Genomic DNA, 18,810 nt, shown 5'->3' on the forward strand with positions numbered 1-18,810 from the left:
ACCCTGTCACCTCAGGTGGTGACACCCTGTCACCTCAGGCACTGACACCCAGCACCCCACCTGCCCTTGCCACCGGTGTTCCCAGCGCTTGGCTGAGCCCCTCCTGGATGTGGCCTTTGCAAGCTGCCCGTGGGCAGCCCCCGGCGCAGGATCCCGTCGGATTAGCAAACGTACGAGATAAAAGCCTGGGCTTGGCGGCAGCTCTTCCCGGGGGGGCCGTGGTAGCAGCCCTGCCAAGAAGGGAGGATGCGCAGCCGGGCGCCTGCCCCAGCCCCTGCTGAGGTCATGGCTATAGATAGCCCGGGAGGGCACGGGGTCCCTGCACACCCGTGCCAGCTCCACCAGGAGCCTTGTGGGCACCTGCTGCCTCGGTGGGGAGACACTGTAGGGGTCTGAGAGTTTTTGATGGGGGCGTTGGCTGAGCCAGCCACTAGCCATCACTAGTTGGCCAACTGGTGCTGCAGGGTGTGTCCAGCACCACCAAGCATCACCTGGTGCCACCCTCCCCTCACCAGCAATGCCAAGTGAAGTCCCACAGCCAGTGACTGGGGGGGGGGGGCATTGGCTGTTGGTTCCCACCAGGTTTCCTCCCACAGCAAAAGGAGCTGCCAGTACTGGGGTGCACCCATGGGTGCCAAGCTGCTGGGTTGGGGTTTGCCCCCTCCAGCTGCCCAGTCTCAGTGCAGTTGGGCTCCCCCCAAAAAGTGGGCGCATGCCCGGGGTGCCCCCACGGGGCCCTGGAGCGCCGGGGTGGCTGGGGAAGGCGTCGGCGATGGGGGCACTAAAAATAGAGCGGAACGGGGATCTTAATGGGACTTTGTGGGAAACCTGGAAACATTTTCTCATCCCTGTAAATGAGTCCAGATGCATTAGTGATGACTGCATCGCATCCTGAGGTACCGCCGGAGGGAACCAGGGCGCGCACACCCGCCTTGCGGTGGGGAATTGGTTGGAGAAGGGAGCTGCCAGCAGCAGTGCCAGAGCTGAGCCACGGCCTCGTCGTGTCCCATGTGGGGATGGGGAAGGGGACAGGAACTCGCTGGAGCTTGCCCAGCGTCGCTGTGGCGCAGAGCCTGCGTGCACGGGCTGGTCATGGCACTGTGACCCCCAAACCTTGGAGCTTTCCAAAGCTTCCCAGGGCCTGGGGCAGGTGGTGGGGGCTGCTGAGGTGACATGGACACCCCCCAGTGCCAGGGTCAGCACCACACCCCCTGGCACTCAGATGCACCCTGTCGTGGTGTGGAGCTGGCAGGATTCATCCCGACTGGGGGTTTCTGACTGCTTTGCTGTGGGGCGGGTGGCCAGGGCATTGGCTCCACTCAGGGACCTTGGACTCCCCCAAGGGATGGCTCAAGGCCAGCCCAGGCAAGTAGCCCAGGGTGGGTGGCTGGTGGACTCCACATCACGAGGCAGTTTGGCATGGCAGTCTCTGTGGAATGGCAGTGTCACTAAGCAGTTACAGTGGGGGCCTGGGAGGCAAGGACAGTCTCACTTTGTGCCTCAGTTTACCTCCAGGTGGGAAACAGCACCCAGCATGGGAGAGGGGCACCCGTCCCCTGCCCCAACCCTGGGTGCTGATTTGTCACATGGGGGACAAGGGGACCAGCCACAGGCATCAGCCTCCACGCTGGGCACCACCAGAGCCCAACGTCCCGAACAGAGTCCCTTTGTCCCTGCCAACCCCCACTCCTGCCACTTGGGAGGCATCCAAAACCCTCCCGAAATAGGACCCGGTCGGGCTTAGCCTTTGAGTCTCCCCAGGAAGGCTCTGCTGAGCTGCCCAAAGTGGATGAACCCCCCTCCCGTTAAAGCGGCCCCGTCCTTCAGCACTGGGGGTGCAGGGACCGGCCACACTCGGGGCAGTGCTTGTCTCCCTCATCTCCCTTTGCTCTCCAGCAGAGCCTGTTGCCACCCTGTGCCTCAGTGTCCCCATCCCAAGCTGAAGGGTCCTACTAGGGTGTTCCCACCCGCCCGGGAGCTGCTGGAGCTGAACCGCTGGCACATCCGTGGTGCAGCGAAGGCGATGGGGCTGCAGGGGGGGCCGTGAACTCTTCACCGCCGGAGCTCCGGGGGCGGCCGATCCTCCCGCAAGGTCGTCAGCTCCTTGGCCAAAGGCCGGGGCTATTTTTACCTGGTGACTTGCTCCAAGCCGCCAGGGCTTGGATTTGCAGAGGGGTGAGCACCTCCAGCCCATCGTGGGGTGCAGAGGCACCCCTGGTGCCAGTGAGCACCTCTGGGAGAGAGCTGGGGACCTCTCTCTGCACCCCCACACCTTTCATGGTACACAATGTGTGTGGGGGGAGTTAATCCCCTTTGGAAATGCCAGGATGGGGCAGACAGGGCTAAAAATATGTTGGGAGGGAAATAAAACCTACTGCGTCAGGGGCTAAAGCTGGGCTCAGAGCCCTGTGCTCAGGGCTCAGGCCAGGGGACCTGGGGGGGCCCTGCCTGTGCCCCAGGGCTGGAGGGGGCTTCTGAGCCCTTCCTGTGGTGGACGTGGTGTCTCTGGTCCTCTGGTGTCTCCTGCCTCAGTTTCCCTCTGCACTCCTGGGGATGCAAGTGCCACCATCCCTGCTTCACATCCCAGCAGCTCCCAGGCTGGGACCCCCCAGTCCAGGGTGGGCAAAGTGCTGGGGCTCAGGCACCAGTTTGGGCCCCACCATGTGCTGGGAGCAGGGCTGGGGGCCACGGGCTCTGCACAGACCCAGGCAGGGCTGGGTGGAGGAGCTGGCAGAGCTGGAGCCTCCTGGCAAAGCCCCTTTTTTTTTTTTTTCCAGTTCTAGAAAACATTTACGTTCCTTGGAGCCGCAAGGGAGTTTTGGCTGGGAAGCCATGTGGCCCTGGCACTGCCAACCATGGGATGTTTCCTGGGGTGGGGGGACATCTTGGCTGTGGGCTGGGTCCCCTCCAAGCTCCCCCTGTGCTCCCCAGAACCCATCAGCCACCATTACATCCTGCCTCTCTGTCTGGCCTGGCAGGTGCTGTGCCTCAGTTTCCCCATCTCTGGAAAGGCAGCTCCACATCCTGGGAGCAGGTGGTGTCACCCTGGGGAAGCAGCTGAGCCGTTGGTTCCCATGCCCTGAGGGGGACAGGCAGAGACAGCACCGGGGGGTACTGAGGCACCAGGGGGAAACTGAGGCATGAGGGGAAACTGAGGCACGGGAGTGATTGAGTTTGCAGGAAGGCAGCGAGTAGCCCCTGGCACTCCCACCACTGAGTCTCCCTCCCCAGCAGCCTGCTGGCTCTTCTGCCCACTGGTGCTGGCAGTGCCCTGGGGCACCCTTACCCTTTCACACCCCGGGCTTGCTGCTGCCCAAGTCGGGATGTCTTTAACAAAGCTGGGGACTAGCAGTGTCAGTTCTTGCTGGAGGTGAGGGTGTGAGAGGGCAGACCAGAGGCAGGGTGATGGGTGCAGGGTTGGGGCACTGGAGGTGAGGTTGCCTGCAGGCAGACCAGAGGCGGGGTGACGGGCACAGGGTTGGGGCACGTACCGTGCTGCTGGAGAAGCTCCCCCAGGCTTCATCCCACCTGGGCACCCCCCGGCCTCCCTGGGGAGGGCTGTGCCGGCTGGCACAGGCCCTGGCAGCACTGGCACCTGAGCCTGGGGCTGCCCAGGGAAGCTGCTTTTCCTCCTGCCTGTTTTCCAAAGCTCCTGGCAGGTTCGGCGCCTGCCCTGACCTCCCCTGACCCCCGTCGGCAGCCTCGCCGCGCTTCCCGCACCCCTGGGGGCAGCTGCACCACCCGCCATCACCGCCAGCCCCGGCACGTAGGCACAGGCCAGTGGCCACCAGCCCACCACCCGTGGGCCACCAGCCCACCGCCCGTGGGCCCTGCCCGCTCTGGCGCGGCTCAGAGAGCCCAGCAGGGTGGGTTGGGGACAGATTGGCAAGGGGTCTGTGATGAGCACCAGGTGCTCTGGTCTGATCCTGAGTGGGGCTGAGCACCAGGGCAGTAAATGAAGCAGAGGTGCCCCTTCCTGGCCCAGCAGCCATACTGGACGACCCTCCCAGCAGGGTGGTCACACCCGGAGCACTGCGGGCACTTGTGATGGGCGCGGGTATGGGCTGCAGGATGCTCTCAGCTCTGGTGGGGGAAAAGGCCCCGGGTGTGGGGACAGGAGTGGGGGAAGGTTGCACCGTGTCCCGTTGTCCCCTCTGCCCGTGCCAGAAGTGCCAGCCGGGCCTCCCCAGGCACTGGGGCTCTGTGCCCTGGCATGGGCTGCCAGGAGGGGGTTGGTAAATGCAGGGCTGGGTCATCCCCACCCGGCTTAGCTGCCACTGCCGGGAGCTGTGGGGGGAGCGTGGCCGCCGCGGCCTGTTCTGCCCCGTGGGCAGCTCTGGGGTGTGCACAAGGGTGCCCAGCACAGCTCGTCCTGTCCTGGCTGCTCCCTCCTGCTGCCCCACGTGCCTCAGTTTCCCTCCACCAGCGGGGCAGTGCCACCCTCCAGGGCTGGGGAAGCCTTGTTAGGACTTGCTGAACAGGCCGGGAAGCTCGGCCACGCCAGCAAGCAACAAAAATTATGAATAAGCTCTTGTTAATAAATATTTTATAATGAATCTGAATAGATTTCCTCCTCTGGAGCAATTATTGTAAAATGGGCTCTAAGACAGTGCAGGGCTGGTCCTGGGAAGGGCTGGGTGCATTTCAGGGCCTAAGTGCTTTCTTCCATCCCCTCTAATGAGCACTTCCCAATCATTCGCATCTATCTCGGCAACAGGTCTCATTACCAGGTTAACTTATTACCCAGAGCTGCTTTAGAGAACAGTTAAGAAGCGGCTGCCGGAGGCTTTGCTGGGGCATTTTGTCCATGCCAACAGCACCTGCGGGCTCCAGCAAGGGGGAAACCAAGGCTGAGGTGGGGAGTCAGTCCCTGCCATGCCCCTCTTGAGTACTGAGATTTTGGGCTTTTCAGGATTACTGGAATATCTCCAGCTGCATCCCCCCTCATGCTGTGCCAAGGCTTCCCATGGGGGCATGGCCCCCAGCACCAAACTTGCCAGCCCCTGCCTGGGCTGGCATGGCCCGGCAGGAGCAGCAGTGGGAGCCAGGAGCACTGCAGGGGTGTGGGGCTGCCTGACAGGGGAGGGAGCTGAGCATCCTTTCAGAAAAGAAACTCTGTGTGGTCCCTGGTGGGCTAGGATGTGGCAAGGGGATGTGCCACCCGCACCCTCACTGCGGGTGGCATCCTGCCCCTCCCTGGGGCCAGGGCCATGATAATGGTTGAGCAAAACCTGCTGCTGAGGTGACTGTCCGCTCTCGTCCTCCTCCTCCACACCCCCCCCCAGTGAAAACTGCTCAGGAATTTCCTGAGGAAACGTTTTTTCCTTGGAAAATTCAGGCTGTTTTGCTGAGCCTGACCTGTTTGGACAAGGCACTCGAGCAGAGGATGCTTGGAGGCCTGGGCAGCCCGTGCTGTGGTGCCCACCCGCAGTGTCCACACCTGGTGCTGTGTCCCTGCATGGCTCAGAGCATCCCCCATTGTCCCCAGGGTGGGTGGCACCCACCACGGCCGAGCACCCAGAGTGCAGAGCCCCAGCACCGGCCAAGCTGGTGAGGATGAGCAGGAGCATGAGGAGAGGCTGTGAAAACCCAGGCTGCTGGTGCAGTTAATCCTGGCACGACGTGCCCAGCTCCAGGCAGAGCATCACTCCTTCCCTCCCTGCTCCACATCAGGACTGATGCCAAGACCCAGCCAGGCTTGACCCATGCCTTAGTTTCCCCTCGCAGCATCTGGCAGGGAAAGCCAGTGCTCCCCCAGTCCCTGGAAGCAGGAGGTGAGGGGGGCCCTGTGCTGGGGCCAGCAGCACCCCGACGCAGGCGTGCTCCTCCCTGGGTCACGGGGCTTTACAAGCCCGGGCTGGATGGGGCCCAAGCACAGGCTCTGCTGCCAGATTCCCATCCGGAAATGCCCCGGGAGCAGCCTCGTCTGGGGTATTGCAGCACGTCTCTGCTTCCCAGCCCTGCAAAGGAAAAACAGCAGCAGAAACACTTTAACCAGCCCTTTGCCAGCACACTGTGCTGCTGGCTGGGATGGAGGGACAGTGGGGATCAGGGACAGGGTTGGGGACAGATGGGAAGCACATCCCTGCCTTTGCTTCCTGAAGCAGAGCTGGGCATGAGGTGAAGCTGGGCAGTGTCAGCCGAGGCGGTGTGCCCAGCCCAGAGGCTCACCGGCCACACTGTGCCAGGATGCAGGGCTTGAGGATGGTCCCCAAGTCCTCTGATCTGTCCCCTCAGCACCCAGCTGCAGCCATCCCACCCTTCCAACCAGCTGTCCCGGTGCCCCCCGGCCGCCCTCGCCTGGCCCCGCTAAAGCAGCTTAACTCCACACGGCATCTCGGCGCGGGATAAACCGGGCGGGAGGGAAAGTTGGCGAAGGGCTGATCGGCTTTCGGTGCTGCACGTAATCCTGGGGAGGGTGGGGGAGCCCACGATTGTTTCGGGGGCACCAGGGGCTGTAGGGGTTTCTGAACACAGTTTTTGGGGGGTCTTGCAATGGGTCTAAGAGGGATCTGAACATCCTTGGCACTGTCGTGATGGTGGGGCAAAGTTGTGTCTGCCCAGAGCCCCCCAGGAACCAGAGCTTGTACTTGCTTCCCTGTGCCAGGGCACTGAGCAGCCCCTGACCCTGACAGTGAGGACGAGCAGCACCCAAGGGTGCTGCCTCCCCCAGGAGGGATAACCTGGTTCTTGCCTGACATCCCTGCAGCAGTGCCCGGGATGGCACTGCCCAGCAGGGATGGGGACAATAGTGCAGTGCCCCCCACCCCAGCCCTGAGGCCAGCCCTGCTGCCCACTGCCTGGGGAGGGATGGGATGGCAGCAATTTGTAGGGCTCGTCTGGATAACTGGCCACCAAGGAAGATCAGCCGCCCACCGCCCCGGCCAAGTATTGTTTTTGGAACTCGCTGCTGCTTTTTTCGGCTCCTGTCTTACTTCTCTTTGACCTTCTTCCCTGATTTAAGACATATGCCCAGCCCCTGCCCAGCTGCACTGAATTAGCAGCTGCTGCTGGGGAGGGAACCAGAACCTGCCGTGTGGGGCTGCAGCCTCTCCTGAGCCAGGGACCAGTCCCCCAGGCAGGATGTGTCCACCAGACAGAGCTGGGTCCCCTGTCCCTTGGGTATGGGGGGACACTCGCAGGGTCACAGCTCTGGTGAAGCTGGGTCTGGAGCAGGGGCTGTTGGCTCTCCAGGGTGGTGAGGTCTGAACCAGGGTGGTGCTGGCAAATAATGGGGTCTCTTCTTGGGGGTAACTTTGAGGGGTTAGTGGGGCTGTGCTGGTGGTTATTGGCATCTGTGCTGGGTTTGGAGGATGGGAGGGTCTGCGCTGGGGAGTCTGTGCCCAGTCACAGAGGGGTCTGTGCTGGGGACACTGGTCAGGGGACAGCAGGAGCTGCACAGAGGGCTCTGCGCTGGCTCTTAGCAGACTTTGTGCCAAGGGAGGGGGTCTGAGGCTGTGCAGGGGCTGGTTTGGGCTTCACAGGGTCTGTGCTGGACTTGGGGGTGAATGGGAGTTAGCAGGGTCTGTATGGAGCCAGTCCCTGCCAGGGAACACTGTTCCCTCCCAGAAGGGTCAGTTTGGGACAGGGCCAGGGAATGTCTCCCTGCCCTGGGTGAGCAGGGCCAGCTGCTGTCTCTGCTGTCTGCTTCTGTCCTCCCCCAGCTCCTGTCTGCGGCCACCTCCTGGATCCCCACCCTGGAGCAGCACCTGCTGGGGGGTGACTCGACCCCAAGCATGACCCTGTGAACCAGGGCCATGGCACGGTGGTGGTGGCTACCACTGGCCCCCCACACCTGGCACTGCCAACATGCAGCAGGACTTGAGCACCAAGCTGGGCTTCTTCCTCCTCCATTCCTCATCTGTAGCGACCCTGAGGGCCAAATCCTGCCCTGGGGAACCAGCTTGCTGCTGCCCCAACCATGCATGGGGATGCTTCGCCCTCTCCCTGCTGTTTTCCAAGCAGTGCAGATTCCCCTGGGCGGGCTCCCGACACCTCTCCATCCCCCCCAGCCAGAGAGCACCAATTTGCCAAACTGGGGGAGAAAAAAAAAGAGAATGGGATGTGGAAAGGAGGGGCCAGGGAGAGGGATGAGTTTTCCTTGTTTTCTTTAAAGGCTGGACTGGTCCAACAGATCTTGCCAAGTGGAAAAAGGCAGTCAGAGCACGCCTTGTACACTGGGCCAGGTGCCAGTCTCCAGACTGGCCGCAACTGGGGCAAACTGGGGGAATTTCCTGCTGATCTGGAGGGATCAAAGAGGTCCAAGGCACTCGTGGCCCTTGGGTGCTGTGGTCCAGCAGCACAGCGGCTCCAGCGGGCACCGTGTTGGGTGGGATTTCTGCACCTGTTGGGAGTGGATCCCAGCTTGTGCAGTTGGGAAGGGGAGGGGGTCCAGGCGCTGCCGAGGTGGGTGATTTGCACAAGCCTGTGCCTCTCAGTGGTACCACCAGCTCCAGCAGGGTATTGGCCTGGGGGCGTTGCAGCCGGTGGGATTTTTGGGGGACTGCCTGGACAAGATGGATCCTGCTCCTTGGGGAGGGGTTCACCATTGCTGTGCCTGTGCTACAGCTCTTCCTCCAGGTCACACTGGGATGCAGCCTGGCAGGGTGTCCCAGGTGGGTCCCTGCAGGGTTCCCAGCCATCCTGGGGTGGGTTTGGGGAGGTCTCAGCTGGGTTGTGACCCCCTGTCCCTCTGCTCCCACAGGATGAATTCCACCCCTTCATCGAGGCGCTGCTCCCCCACGTCCGGGCTTTTGCCTACACCTGGTTCAACCTGCAGGCCCGCAAGCGCAAGTACTTCAAGAAGCACGAGAAGAGGATGACAAAGGATGAGGAGAGGGCCGTGAAGGACGAGCTGCTGAGCGAGAAGCCAGAGGTGAAGCAGAAATGGGCCTCGCGCCTCCTGGCCAAGCTGCGCAAGGACATCCGGCCCGAGTGCCGCGAGGACTTCGTGCTCTCCATCACGGGCAAGAAGCCCTCGTGCTGTGTCCTCTCCAACCCCGACCAGAAGGGGAAGATGCGTCGCATCGACTGCCTGCGGCAGGCGGACAAGGTGTGGCGGCTGGACCTGGTGATGGTCATCCTCTTCAAAGGGATCCCTCTGGAGAGCACCGACGGCGAGCGCCTGGTCAAGGCCGGCCAGTGCACCAACCCCATCCTCTGTGTCCAGCCCCACCACATCAGCGTCTCTGTCAAGGAGCTCGACCTCTACCTGGCTTACTTCGTCCGTGAGAGAGGTGGGTGCTCGAGGGGCAGAGCCAGGACATGTCACCACCGCAGCTGCATCCCTGGGGGGGACATGTGTTCCATCTTTCCCATCCTTCATTGTTTCTCCATCCCCGTTTTGGGCTCAGGAACACGCTTCCCGTTGCAGATGGTGCGGAAAGGAGCCCAGTGCTCCCCACCCTCCAAACTGCTGGCCCCATGGGTGCTCCCACCCTGCCCTCAGGGCTCCTCTTCCCAAGCCGGGACAGATCCAAACTGCCCAGGGGGTGCAAGACAGAAAGGGGAGGAGCAAAGTGGTCCCTGAGGGTGATCCTGGCTCTGGGCATCCCAAGAGGGGGGCCTGGGGGGGTTAAGCCCACATCCTGCAGGTGAGCAATGTGGACAGGGAGGGGACAGTCTGTTCCCAACACAGTTCCAGAGGCTGGAGCTGGGAGCAGTTTGGCAGGGCCAGTTTGCCATGGGCTGTGGTCCCAGCCCCTTGCCAGTGGGTGGCTGAGGCCAGCTGGGGAGGGGGCAAACCCCAGCAGCTTCACTGTGTGCCAAGAGGGTGCTGCTTCCCTGCCCTTCACTCACCCAGGCGTCCCACTGACCTGCTGGGAGCACTGAGCTGGTTTCGCTACAGCAAGGAGGGAGGGTCAGAGCTGCTCTCAGAGCTTTGACAGTCGAAAGGGGGAAACTAAGGCACAGCACTCAGGGCTGGTGGCATTTCCCAGGCTCAGAGGATTGGGTCCTGACTGTTGACTCACACCACTGCCTGCCTGTCCAGACAGGGAAGCTCACAGTAGCTCGGGTCAGATTCTATTTCATCCAGGCAGGTTGGGTGTCCCCGGCTGTTGACATGCTGGCACAGACACGCTGCTGGCAGCAGGGGTCCCCCACAGACCCCTACATCCCCCGACACTCCCAGGTAGGTGGGGAGAACAGGGAGATGCAGCATGATCCCGTGGGCGAGGGCAGGTCTTGATTTCACTGAGCCAGAGGGGCTGTGACGTGTAGCCCTGAGGGGTGGCCAAGGGGCTTGCAGCTGCCTCATGGCCAGGACTTGGGTGCCCCCCATGCACACCCACAGCATGGGGTGACACCACATCCCGTGGCCCCGTGAGTGTCCCCATCAACATGGGATGGGGGCAGTGTGGGGCTGGTGGCTCCTTGTCTGGCACTGGCCAGGGCCCAGGAACAGATGGTGACACCCGAGAGGACACGGTGGTGCCAGCAGTCCCAACAAAGGAAGTGGGGGGCACTATCAGTCATGATGGGCACAGGCAGCCAGAGATGGCTCTGCCCCTGCTCACTCAGTGACACTGGGTGTCACTGGGGAAACTGAGGCATGGCAGGCATGCCACCCACCCTCCAGGGAGCTGTGTGTCCCGGGCAGGGTGCCAGGGGGGACGGTCAGGCCCTGGTGGCTTTTGGGAAAAGGACACAGCCTGTGCCAGTGGATAACCAGGACCAGATCCTGCCCCAGGGCACAGGGGGCTGGGTCATGGGCCGTCATGGGGTGCCCGTGTGCTGTTGCACACACGTGTGCAGGCAGGACCTGTCTGCCCAGCCACGTCCCCTGACGTGTGCGCATGTGTGGTGCTGGTGCCCATGCACGTGGCTCAGCTGCACAGGGGCAGGCCAGGGACTCACAGGGCCTGGCACCACCATCTCCCAGATTCCAACTGGGAACAGCGGGAGCTGTGCTAGGATGGGGCACCCCAGGGCTGGCTGGGGTGGGGGCAGGAGTGCCCTGTGCAGGATGGGGCAGGGGCTGGTGGGCAGGGGTGTCAGGCACTGGGCTGAGACATGACCATGCTGGGCTGAACTGGGATGGGGTTACTGGGCTGAACTGGGCTGCTGTTCTAGCAGCACCCCATGCTGGCTGGGGTGGGAGTGATGCAGACTGGGCATACCAGGCTGGACTGGGGGCACCATGCGCTGGTGTGACTGGAGGGGTAGTGTCACACGGGGGGGTGCGGGCTGGGGGTACCCAGTGCTCAGCCGGGCTGGGAGAACCCCCACACTGACTGGACTGGGAGCCCTACGGTGGCCATGCTGGTAGCAGGGACCAGGACACCCACGACAGCTGTGATGGGGTCCCCTCTGCCCATTGGGGTGCCTGTGCCAGTGGGCTCCCTGGTCACACTATAGCCAGTGGGAGTCCTTTGGGAGGTGGGTGTCTATGGGGACGTGGGAGTCCCTGGGGACGTGGCTGCCCCCCTGCCACCCTCCCCCCCTTCCCCAGCGACCTTGACCCCGCCGTCTGGGTCCCCAGCAGCCGCAGTCACCTGACTGTCTAATTGGGAACACGGGGCTGTAAATACTCCCTGATAAGGCCTGGCAGCCTCTCGCTTTCCCTGTTAAGGTCGCTCTGGGCTGTGGTTAAGGGGGACTGGGATAGGCCAGTGACACCAGCTGCGCCGGGGATGGGACCCCCGGGGCGCCGCAGGGTGGTGGGCATCGCCCTAGTGCCCCTCCCCGCTCCGCAGCCAGTGCTTTCTGTGGAGCCGCGCTGAGCGAGGGCTTCTCTGGCGGGGAAACTGAGGCACGGAGGGAACTGGGGGTGGCCACCACACCAGTGTTACTCGGTGCTGTGCGGCCGGGCAAGGCGATGGCACCGCTCGGGGTGTGCTGGGGGGTCCGCACAGACTTGCTGCCTGCGCCGGCCGAGCTCGCTGCCTGCTCACTCCTGCTCGCTGCTGCCGCACACTTCCCTCTCGGCACATCTCCCCCTGCAGCCAGCGCCCCCCCCCCGCCCCGCAGCACCCCCAGGCCCAGAGCAGGAGGCTGGGGTGGGGGGAATCTTGCGCACGGGGATCCCCTGGCTGGGCAGCTCCAGCCTCCGCAGCCTCCGCAGCCCCCTGTTATCAGGCCAGAGCACGTGGGCTTGCGGCCCCCCCGCCTCCACCCGCCCGTTTTGCTGGTGTCAGCACAATTTCCCAGCCGCTGCTCTGGCAGCGCCGGGGAGGGGAGGCGGCCGTGGGAGCCCCCAGCCCTGCTCCCCTCCATTCGGGGTCCGGGGCAGCCTGCAGGGGACTGAGCTCCCAGTGCCCCTTCCCCAGGACCGGTTCCAAGGGCCAGCTCTGCCCCTCAGCTCTGTCTTGTCCCCCATCCCTCTACCTGGAAGACCCACCCGGCCTTCTGCACCCCGGGGTTTATGTGGGGAAACTGAGGCATGAGCGATGTCAGGCTGGGGGGGAGGCTCCATCCCAGCCCCGCTGGGCATGGGGGGGAGCTGTTGTGGGGTGCAGGGGAGCACTGGATGCCTGGATCCAGGATGCGTGGGTGCAGGGTGGGTGCAGGGTGGGTGCAGGGCTGGGAGCAGGATGGATGGGTGCAGGGGGTGCAGGGTGGGTGCAGGGCTGGGCTGTGCACACCGCAGTGGGGGAGGGGCTGGCGCTGCAGCCCAGCGCTGGGTGTGCGGCGGGGGGGGCTGAGGGAGGGGGGAGCTCCGAGGTCGCTGGTGAAAGTCAAAAGCATTGCAGTAAAATGGAAATCAATCTCCCAGCCGATGTGCCAGGACCTCCGGAGCGTTACGGAGAGATTCCTCCCGGCAGCTCCTGACGGCAGCGACCAGTCTAGGGGGGCCGGTGCTCCCCTCGCTGTGCCCTCCCCCTTGTGCCTCCATCCCCGTATCCCTATCCCTGTACCCCCATCCCTGCATCCTGCAGCCCCCCCATCCCTGCACACCCAATCCCTGGACCCCCATCCCTGCCTCCCCCTCTATCCCTGCATCCCCATCCTGGTACCCCCATCCTGGGACCCCACCCCACAGCCGAGGGGAGGCAGGGCAGGGTGGGTGCTGTCCTATAGCACCCGTTGGGGTGCTCTGGGGCTGGCAGGGTCCCCGCAGCCAATGTACCCTGCGGGGTGGAGGGGAGGACACGGCTCTACCCTGCTTGCTTCCCCTGGCAGTGCCTGGGGGCTGGGTCCGGCTGTGACCGCCCCCCCAGTGGGAGCAGACGGGTGCACAGGGCAGGCATCAAGTCTCAGGGTGGTATCCAGCTCCCGGTACTCTGCGGGCAGCCAGCCATGGCACCGGCAGCGGCCAGCACCCGGGGAGGAGGGCACAGGGAGCTCCAGGCCGTGCCAGCATCTGCGTCTCCCACCGCCTGGCAGCCCCGTATCTCCCCCCACCAGCCTCGCCGCTGGCTGCGGCGCGCGGCAGATGGCACCAATCTGCCAGGGAACCTGTGCCAGGGCGCTCATCCCCAGCGTGCCAGGCCGAAGTGCCAAACGTCTGCGCCGTCCCTCCGGATGGAGGAGCAGGCGGTTCCCGGGCAGCGCCGCTCCCCCAGCCCCCGCACAAATATTTGTCAGTGGGGTGACAGGAGATTCGTGGAGGGCACAATATTTGGGCTGTGCCGTTGGCAGAGCTGGGCACCAGCGGTGCGGGCAGGCGGGTCGGAGAACACCCCCCTGCACACAGCTAAACACTTGCAAGCTCTTCTCCCGCTCTGGGTATCCCTCTGTTCCCAGGCAAACAGCCAGGGAGGCCGGGATTGGGGGGAGCGAGGCGGGAAGAGCCCAATGGGTGTGGGAGGAGAGACCGGGGAAAGGGCACAGGGGACATCAGAGAATCCGTGGGGCTGAGTTCCTGCCCCCAGGAGCCTCATGCTGCAGAGGTGGGGTGGAAAGGGGCTCACCAAGGTACGGTGACACCCTCCCTCCCCCCGCCGTCCCTGTGCCCGGCACGGCCGGGGCCATCTGGGCGTGCTGGAGCTCTGGATCGATGCGCTGATGACCTTGGGGAGGTCAGGGCTTCCCCGGCGCTCCCGCAGTGCGCCGAGCCAGCGGCGCCGGAGCCAGCGACTTCCCCGCAGTGCCCAGCTGGCAGGGCATCACCAGTGAAGTGAGTTGCCCCTTGCTCAGCCCCGCAGCCTTGGCTGGGGGGAGCAGTGCCTGCTGGGGACCTGGCAGGGGGTGTCATGGCCTGTGGGGCTGGGGCTGGGGGGACGAGGGACCAGAGTGGTTCCCCACCCCATTCAACACCCGATGAATACAAAATGAGTGAGCTCTGTCTTGCAAGCACCTGCCGTCCCCCGCCTTTGCCACCCGACATCCTCTCCGAGCTGGCAAGCACTGTGCCCTCCCCGGGGCCACAGTTGCCATCCTGGCCAGGCGCCCAGCTCCACGCTGTGCTGGCAGGGGACAGCTGGGGTGGCAGATGCCCACGGTGCTTCCCCCCCTGCTGGTAGCTGCGGGCATGGAGGGGGGGAACAGACACTGCCAAGCCCCACAATGTGCCACTGTGCCCTCGAGCCAGTCTGGCACCGACACCTGTGGCCTGAGGTCCCCAACCACGCTGGCCCCTCGCTGGGGTCTCAGCCAGCCCCAGGAAGGGTTTGGACCTGCTCCTGCTCATCCCTGGTTTGCCTCAGGCCTCGGCCCGGGGAGGGAGATTCCCACAATGCACTGGGAGCGATGTCTGCGGTGGTGGGGGGAGTGAAAGATACAGGGGCTGGGGGGAGTCAAGGGGGGTTATGGAGGGGACCCGTGGGACTCTGAGGGGAGGCTGACTGTGGCAATGCTGTGGGGCTGTGCCGTGGGGCTGTGCTGTGCCATGGGGCTGTGGTTTGCGGACGTGCTGTGGGGCTGTGCCATGGGGCTGTACCATGGGGCTGTGCCGTGGGGCTGTGCTTTGGGGCCGTGCCATGGGGCTGTGCTGTGGGGCTGGGGTTGGTGGGGCACTGAGATGCTGGCAGCCCCCAGCAGCTGCGCAGGGCAGGTCTGTCCAGAGCAGACAGAGGCCAAGCCTGGGACCCTCTGGCTGCCCCTACAGAGCTGGGGTGTCCCCCTACCTCATCTCCCTTCTCCTGCCCTGCTGCCCTCCTGTCTTCTGCTTTCCCTTCCTTCCCCCCTTTCTCACTGTCAGCTCTTTCTTTATTTTTAATTTCTTTTTCTTTCTTTTTTTTCTTCTTTTTCTTTTTCTTTTTCTCTTTCTTTTTCTTTTTCACTTTTTCTTTTTTCTCTTTTTCACTTTTTCTTTTTCACTTTTTCTTTCTTTTCCCTTTTTCTTTTTCTTTTTCACTTTTTCTTTTTCTTTTTCTTTTACTTTTTCTTTTTCTTTTTCACTTTTTCTTTTTATTTTTCTTTTACTTTTTCTTTTTCTTTTTCACTTTTTCTTTTTCTCATTCTTTTTCTTTTTCACTTTTTCTTTTTTCTCTTTTTCACTTTTTCGTTTTCTCTTTCTCTTTTTTATTTTTCTTTTTTACTTTTTCTTTCTTTTTCTTTTTCTCTTTCTTTTTCTCTTTCTTTTTATTTTTATTTTTCTCTTTCTTTTTCTCTTTCTTTTTCTCTTTCTTTTTATTTTTATTTTTCTCTTTCTTTTTCTCTTTCTTTTTCTTTTTCTTTTTATTTTTATTTTTCTCTTTCTTATTTTTACTTTTTCTTTTTCTCATTCTTTTTCTTTTTCACTTTTTCTTTTTTCTCTTTTTCACTTTTTCTTTTTCACTTTTTCATTTTCTCTTTCTCTTTTTTATTTTTCTTTTTCACTTTTTCTTTCTTTTTCTTTTTCTTTTTCTTTTTCACTTTTTCTTTTTCACTTTTTCTTTTTCTTTTTCTTTTTCTTTTTCTTTTTCTTTTTCTTTTTCTTTTTCTTTTTCTTTTTTCTTTTTCTTTTTCTTTTTCTTTTTCTTTTTCTTTCTTTTTCACTTTTTCTTTTTCTTTTCCTTTTTCTTCTCCTTTTCCTCTTCCTTTTCCTTTCCCTTTTTCTTCTCTTTTTTCTTTTTCTTCTCCTTTTCTCTTTTCTCCCCTTTCCCTTTCTCTCCACTTTCACTTCCCCCTTTTTCTCCCTCTTTCCCTTTCTCTCCTTTCCCTCTCTCCTCTCCCATCCCCTGCCAGCAGCAGCTCCCCTTCCCCAGGGTGCAGGGGCTGGGTGCCAGCGCTCCGCGGAGCGGGGGTCCCGGGGAGGGAGACTCAGCCGTCCCTTTGTCGGTCCCACTCCCCCGTCCCTTTGTCCGCTGCCATCTGTCCCTTCTCGCCTCCGCAAGCGCTTGGATTTGGCCCAGGCCTGGCAGAGCCGAGTGAGGGGGCGGCCGCGCCGCCGGCCTGGGGGGGTCCCCCCGGCGTCCCCCCGGCGTCCTCCAGGCGTCCCCCGCCCCTCGCCAGCCGGGGTCGGCCGAGGACAAACCCGCTCCCAGCGCCGGCCCAACCTCCTCCCGCCCGGGCCAGCTGGCTGCGGCCGGGCGACGTGGCAGCGGGGCCCATCACCCCCCCCCCGCCCCGGGAGGTGCCTCCGGCCGGGACCCCCCCCGGGGCTGCGCTGGGCTGGGGGAGGAGAATCTGCTCCCCCCCCTCCCCCGCAGCATCCGCCGGCTGGCAGAGGGCGGGCTGAGACCCAGCAAACTCGTCTCACCCCCGCAGAGCCCCGCAGCCCTCCGGGCAGGGCGGGGGGACTGGGGGAGGGGGGGGGGTTATGGAGGGCAGGGCGGGGGGGGCTGGTGGGGGAGCGGGCATTACGGAGGGCAGGGTGGAGGGGTCCGGCGCCCCCAGCACACCAGTGGCCCAGCTGAGCTGGGATTTATCCGGCGCACACGGTGCTTCTCGGGGCATTATATAAAGGAGGTTATACAAGGGGTTTATGTAAGGGCAGCCCTGGGGGGACAGGCAGAGAGATGGGGAGAGGGATGGGGAGAGGGACAGGCAGCGGGATGGGCAGTGGGATGGACAGTGGGATGGACAGTGGGATGGACAGTGCTGCTCAGACCAGTCGAGGGCACTGTGGGTGGGGAGTCCTGGGGGTCTGCCATGGAAGGTGCCCTAGATTATGGCCCCACACCAGCCTCCCCCACCTCTATCCCTTCCCGCAGGGCCACTGCCCCACAGTACCCAGGCTCCCTCAGGTCTCCAGATGTCCCCTGCCCCGACCAGGATGTTCACTCTGGGCCCTAGTGATGCTCCTGTGGGGATGGGCTGGTCATAGGTACAGGGAGAGTTACGGGGGCAGCTCCTGGGTAGGTGCCAGGGCTGCGCTGCCGCTGAGGGAGAGGCAGGGGGGCAATTCCCTGGAGGACTTAGCCCCAAGCCGGCCCCAGGGGAAACTGAGGCAGGGGACAGGAGCCTGCAGGCAGTGGTGCTGAGCCCTCTCCCATCTCCAGAGCTGGGGGGGGTGGTGTGGAGGAAGGCTGCTGCCCTCGCCGGCGGGGGCTGGGGCCCTCACATCGGCGCCAGCAGCTCCGCCAGCCCCGAGTATCCTCCCGGCTCTGCGCCTGCGCCCGCGCTGCTGCCGGTAACACCGTGCCCTGTTCCTGTCAGTGCTCAGGCACTGAGCCAGGGCTCTCCCGCACCCGGCCTGCAGAGACCCCTCTCCCAGGGCTGGCCCTGCTGCCCAGTGGTCGTTCCCATGGACCAGGCCGAGGTGCTGGGAATCCATAATTCAATGGGTGGCATCAGTCCAGGCTGCACGCGTGGCCGGGAGCCTGGGAACCCCCATCGTCCCCCCAGGCACCCTCATCCCCCTCCTGGGCACATGCTTTGCTATTTTTAAAAGTGATTGGATCGACCTGTTTGGACACCAAGTGCTCTACCCCTCCTCACCAGGGGGGACCCCAGCACTGTACCCCCTCCCCCTGGGCTCCCCGCAGTGTGGCAGCAGCCCCACCCCCCCAACTCCATCCCCCAGCCCAGCCCCAGGGGCTGCAGAGGGTTTGCAGGATGACCCAAGGGGCACTGGGAGCTCTTTTGCCTTTCCGCTGCAGCTGAGCCACATGTTGGGTGCTGGGTTTGGATCTCACCTCCCAGCCCCCCAAACACCCCTTGCGGGGAGCAGGGGAAGCCCAGTGATCCCTTCGCCATTTTATGGCGCGCGGGCCGGCAGCCGTCACATGGCGGAGGGAGCAGAGTTTGGCCCAGCTGCTCCACGCCACAGGAGCCAGCCAGAGAGCTGCTGGCAAGCCTGCCCAGCCCGGCGGCAAGGACCGCTGGCAGCTGGGGGGGCACCGAGCCCACTGCCCCCTCCTCATGTGCTTCTGCCAGCAGGGACACAAGAGTGCCATGAGGGGACAGTCCTGCTGCTTGGGAAAGTCCCCAGAGCTCCTTAAGGGGCTGCAGCTGGGACTGAGATGCTGGGGTTGGGGAGGAAGGACCCTAGGGTGCCCCCCAGGAACAGGGGTGGGTGAGCTGGTGTGGGCTGTGCTGGGTCAGGGTGAGGCTGGTGGAAGAGTATGGAGGACACAGGGACATAGGGGGCAGCTGGGAGAGCCCTGGGGGAGCAGAGACCAGACCGGGGCAGCTCTGGGGGAAGCAAAGGGCTGTGTCAGGTGTCCTGGGGATGCAAAGGTCCACTTGCAGCATCTGGGAATGAGGAAGGGTCTGTGTGGGGCATCCTGGGCTGAGATACCATCCATGTGGGGCATCTGGGGGTGAGGAAAATGTCCATGTGGGGTATTTCAGGACGAGCAGGGTCCACGCAGCCTATCTGAGGTCCAGCAGCAGTGGGAGGTGCTGTGGGCTGTGGAGGCACCTCAGAGGCTGCCGGGTGAGGGCATGGCCCAGGGGGCTTCTGAGCAGCCAAGCACCCCTAGGTGCTGCCTGGGGAGCAAGCAGGGGGCCCGGGAGCCGCAAGGCAACATCGGGGGAGGCCCAGGGATCTGGGGTGGCTGT

General features: G+C 62.5%; 1 protein-coding gene across 5 annotated transcripts in view; it reads left to right on the forward strand.

The window, feature by feature from the left end:
* The window catches only part of NFIC (nuclear factor I C), a 39,505-nt gene that overhangs the window by 10,527 nt on the left and 10,168 nt on the right, over nucleotides 1-18,810 (forward strand). For all 5 annotated transcript variants that reach the window (XM_051639336.1, XM_051639335.1, XM_051639337.1 and 2 more), the window contains exon 2: nucleotides 8,705-9,236. In XM_051639336.1, the coding sequence (XP_051495296.1) occupies nucleotides 8,705-9,236 (532 nt within the window). The remainder of the gene's footprint in view (nucleotides 1-8,704; nucleotides 9,237-18,810) is intronic.

The sequence above is a fragment of the Apus apus genome, chromosome 24 (assembly GCF_020740795.1).
Source record: "Apus apus isolate bApuApu2 chromosome 24, bApuApu2.pri.cur, whole genome shotgun sequence".
NCBI classification, from domain to species: Eukaryota; Metazoa; Chordata; class Aves; order Apodiformes; family Apodidae; genus Apus; species Apus apus.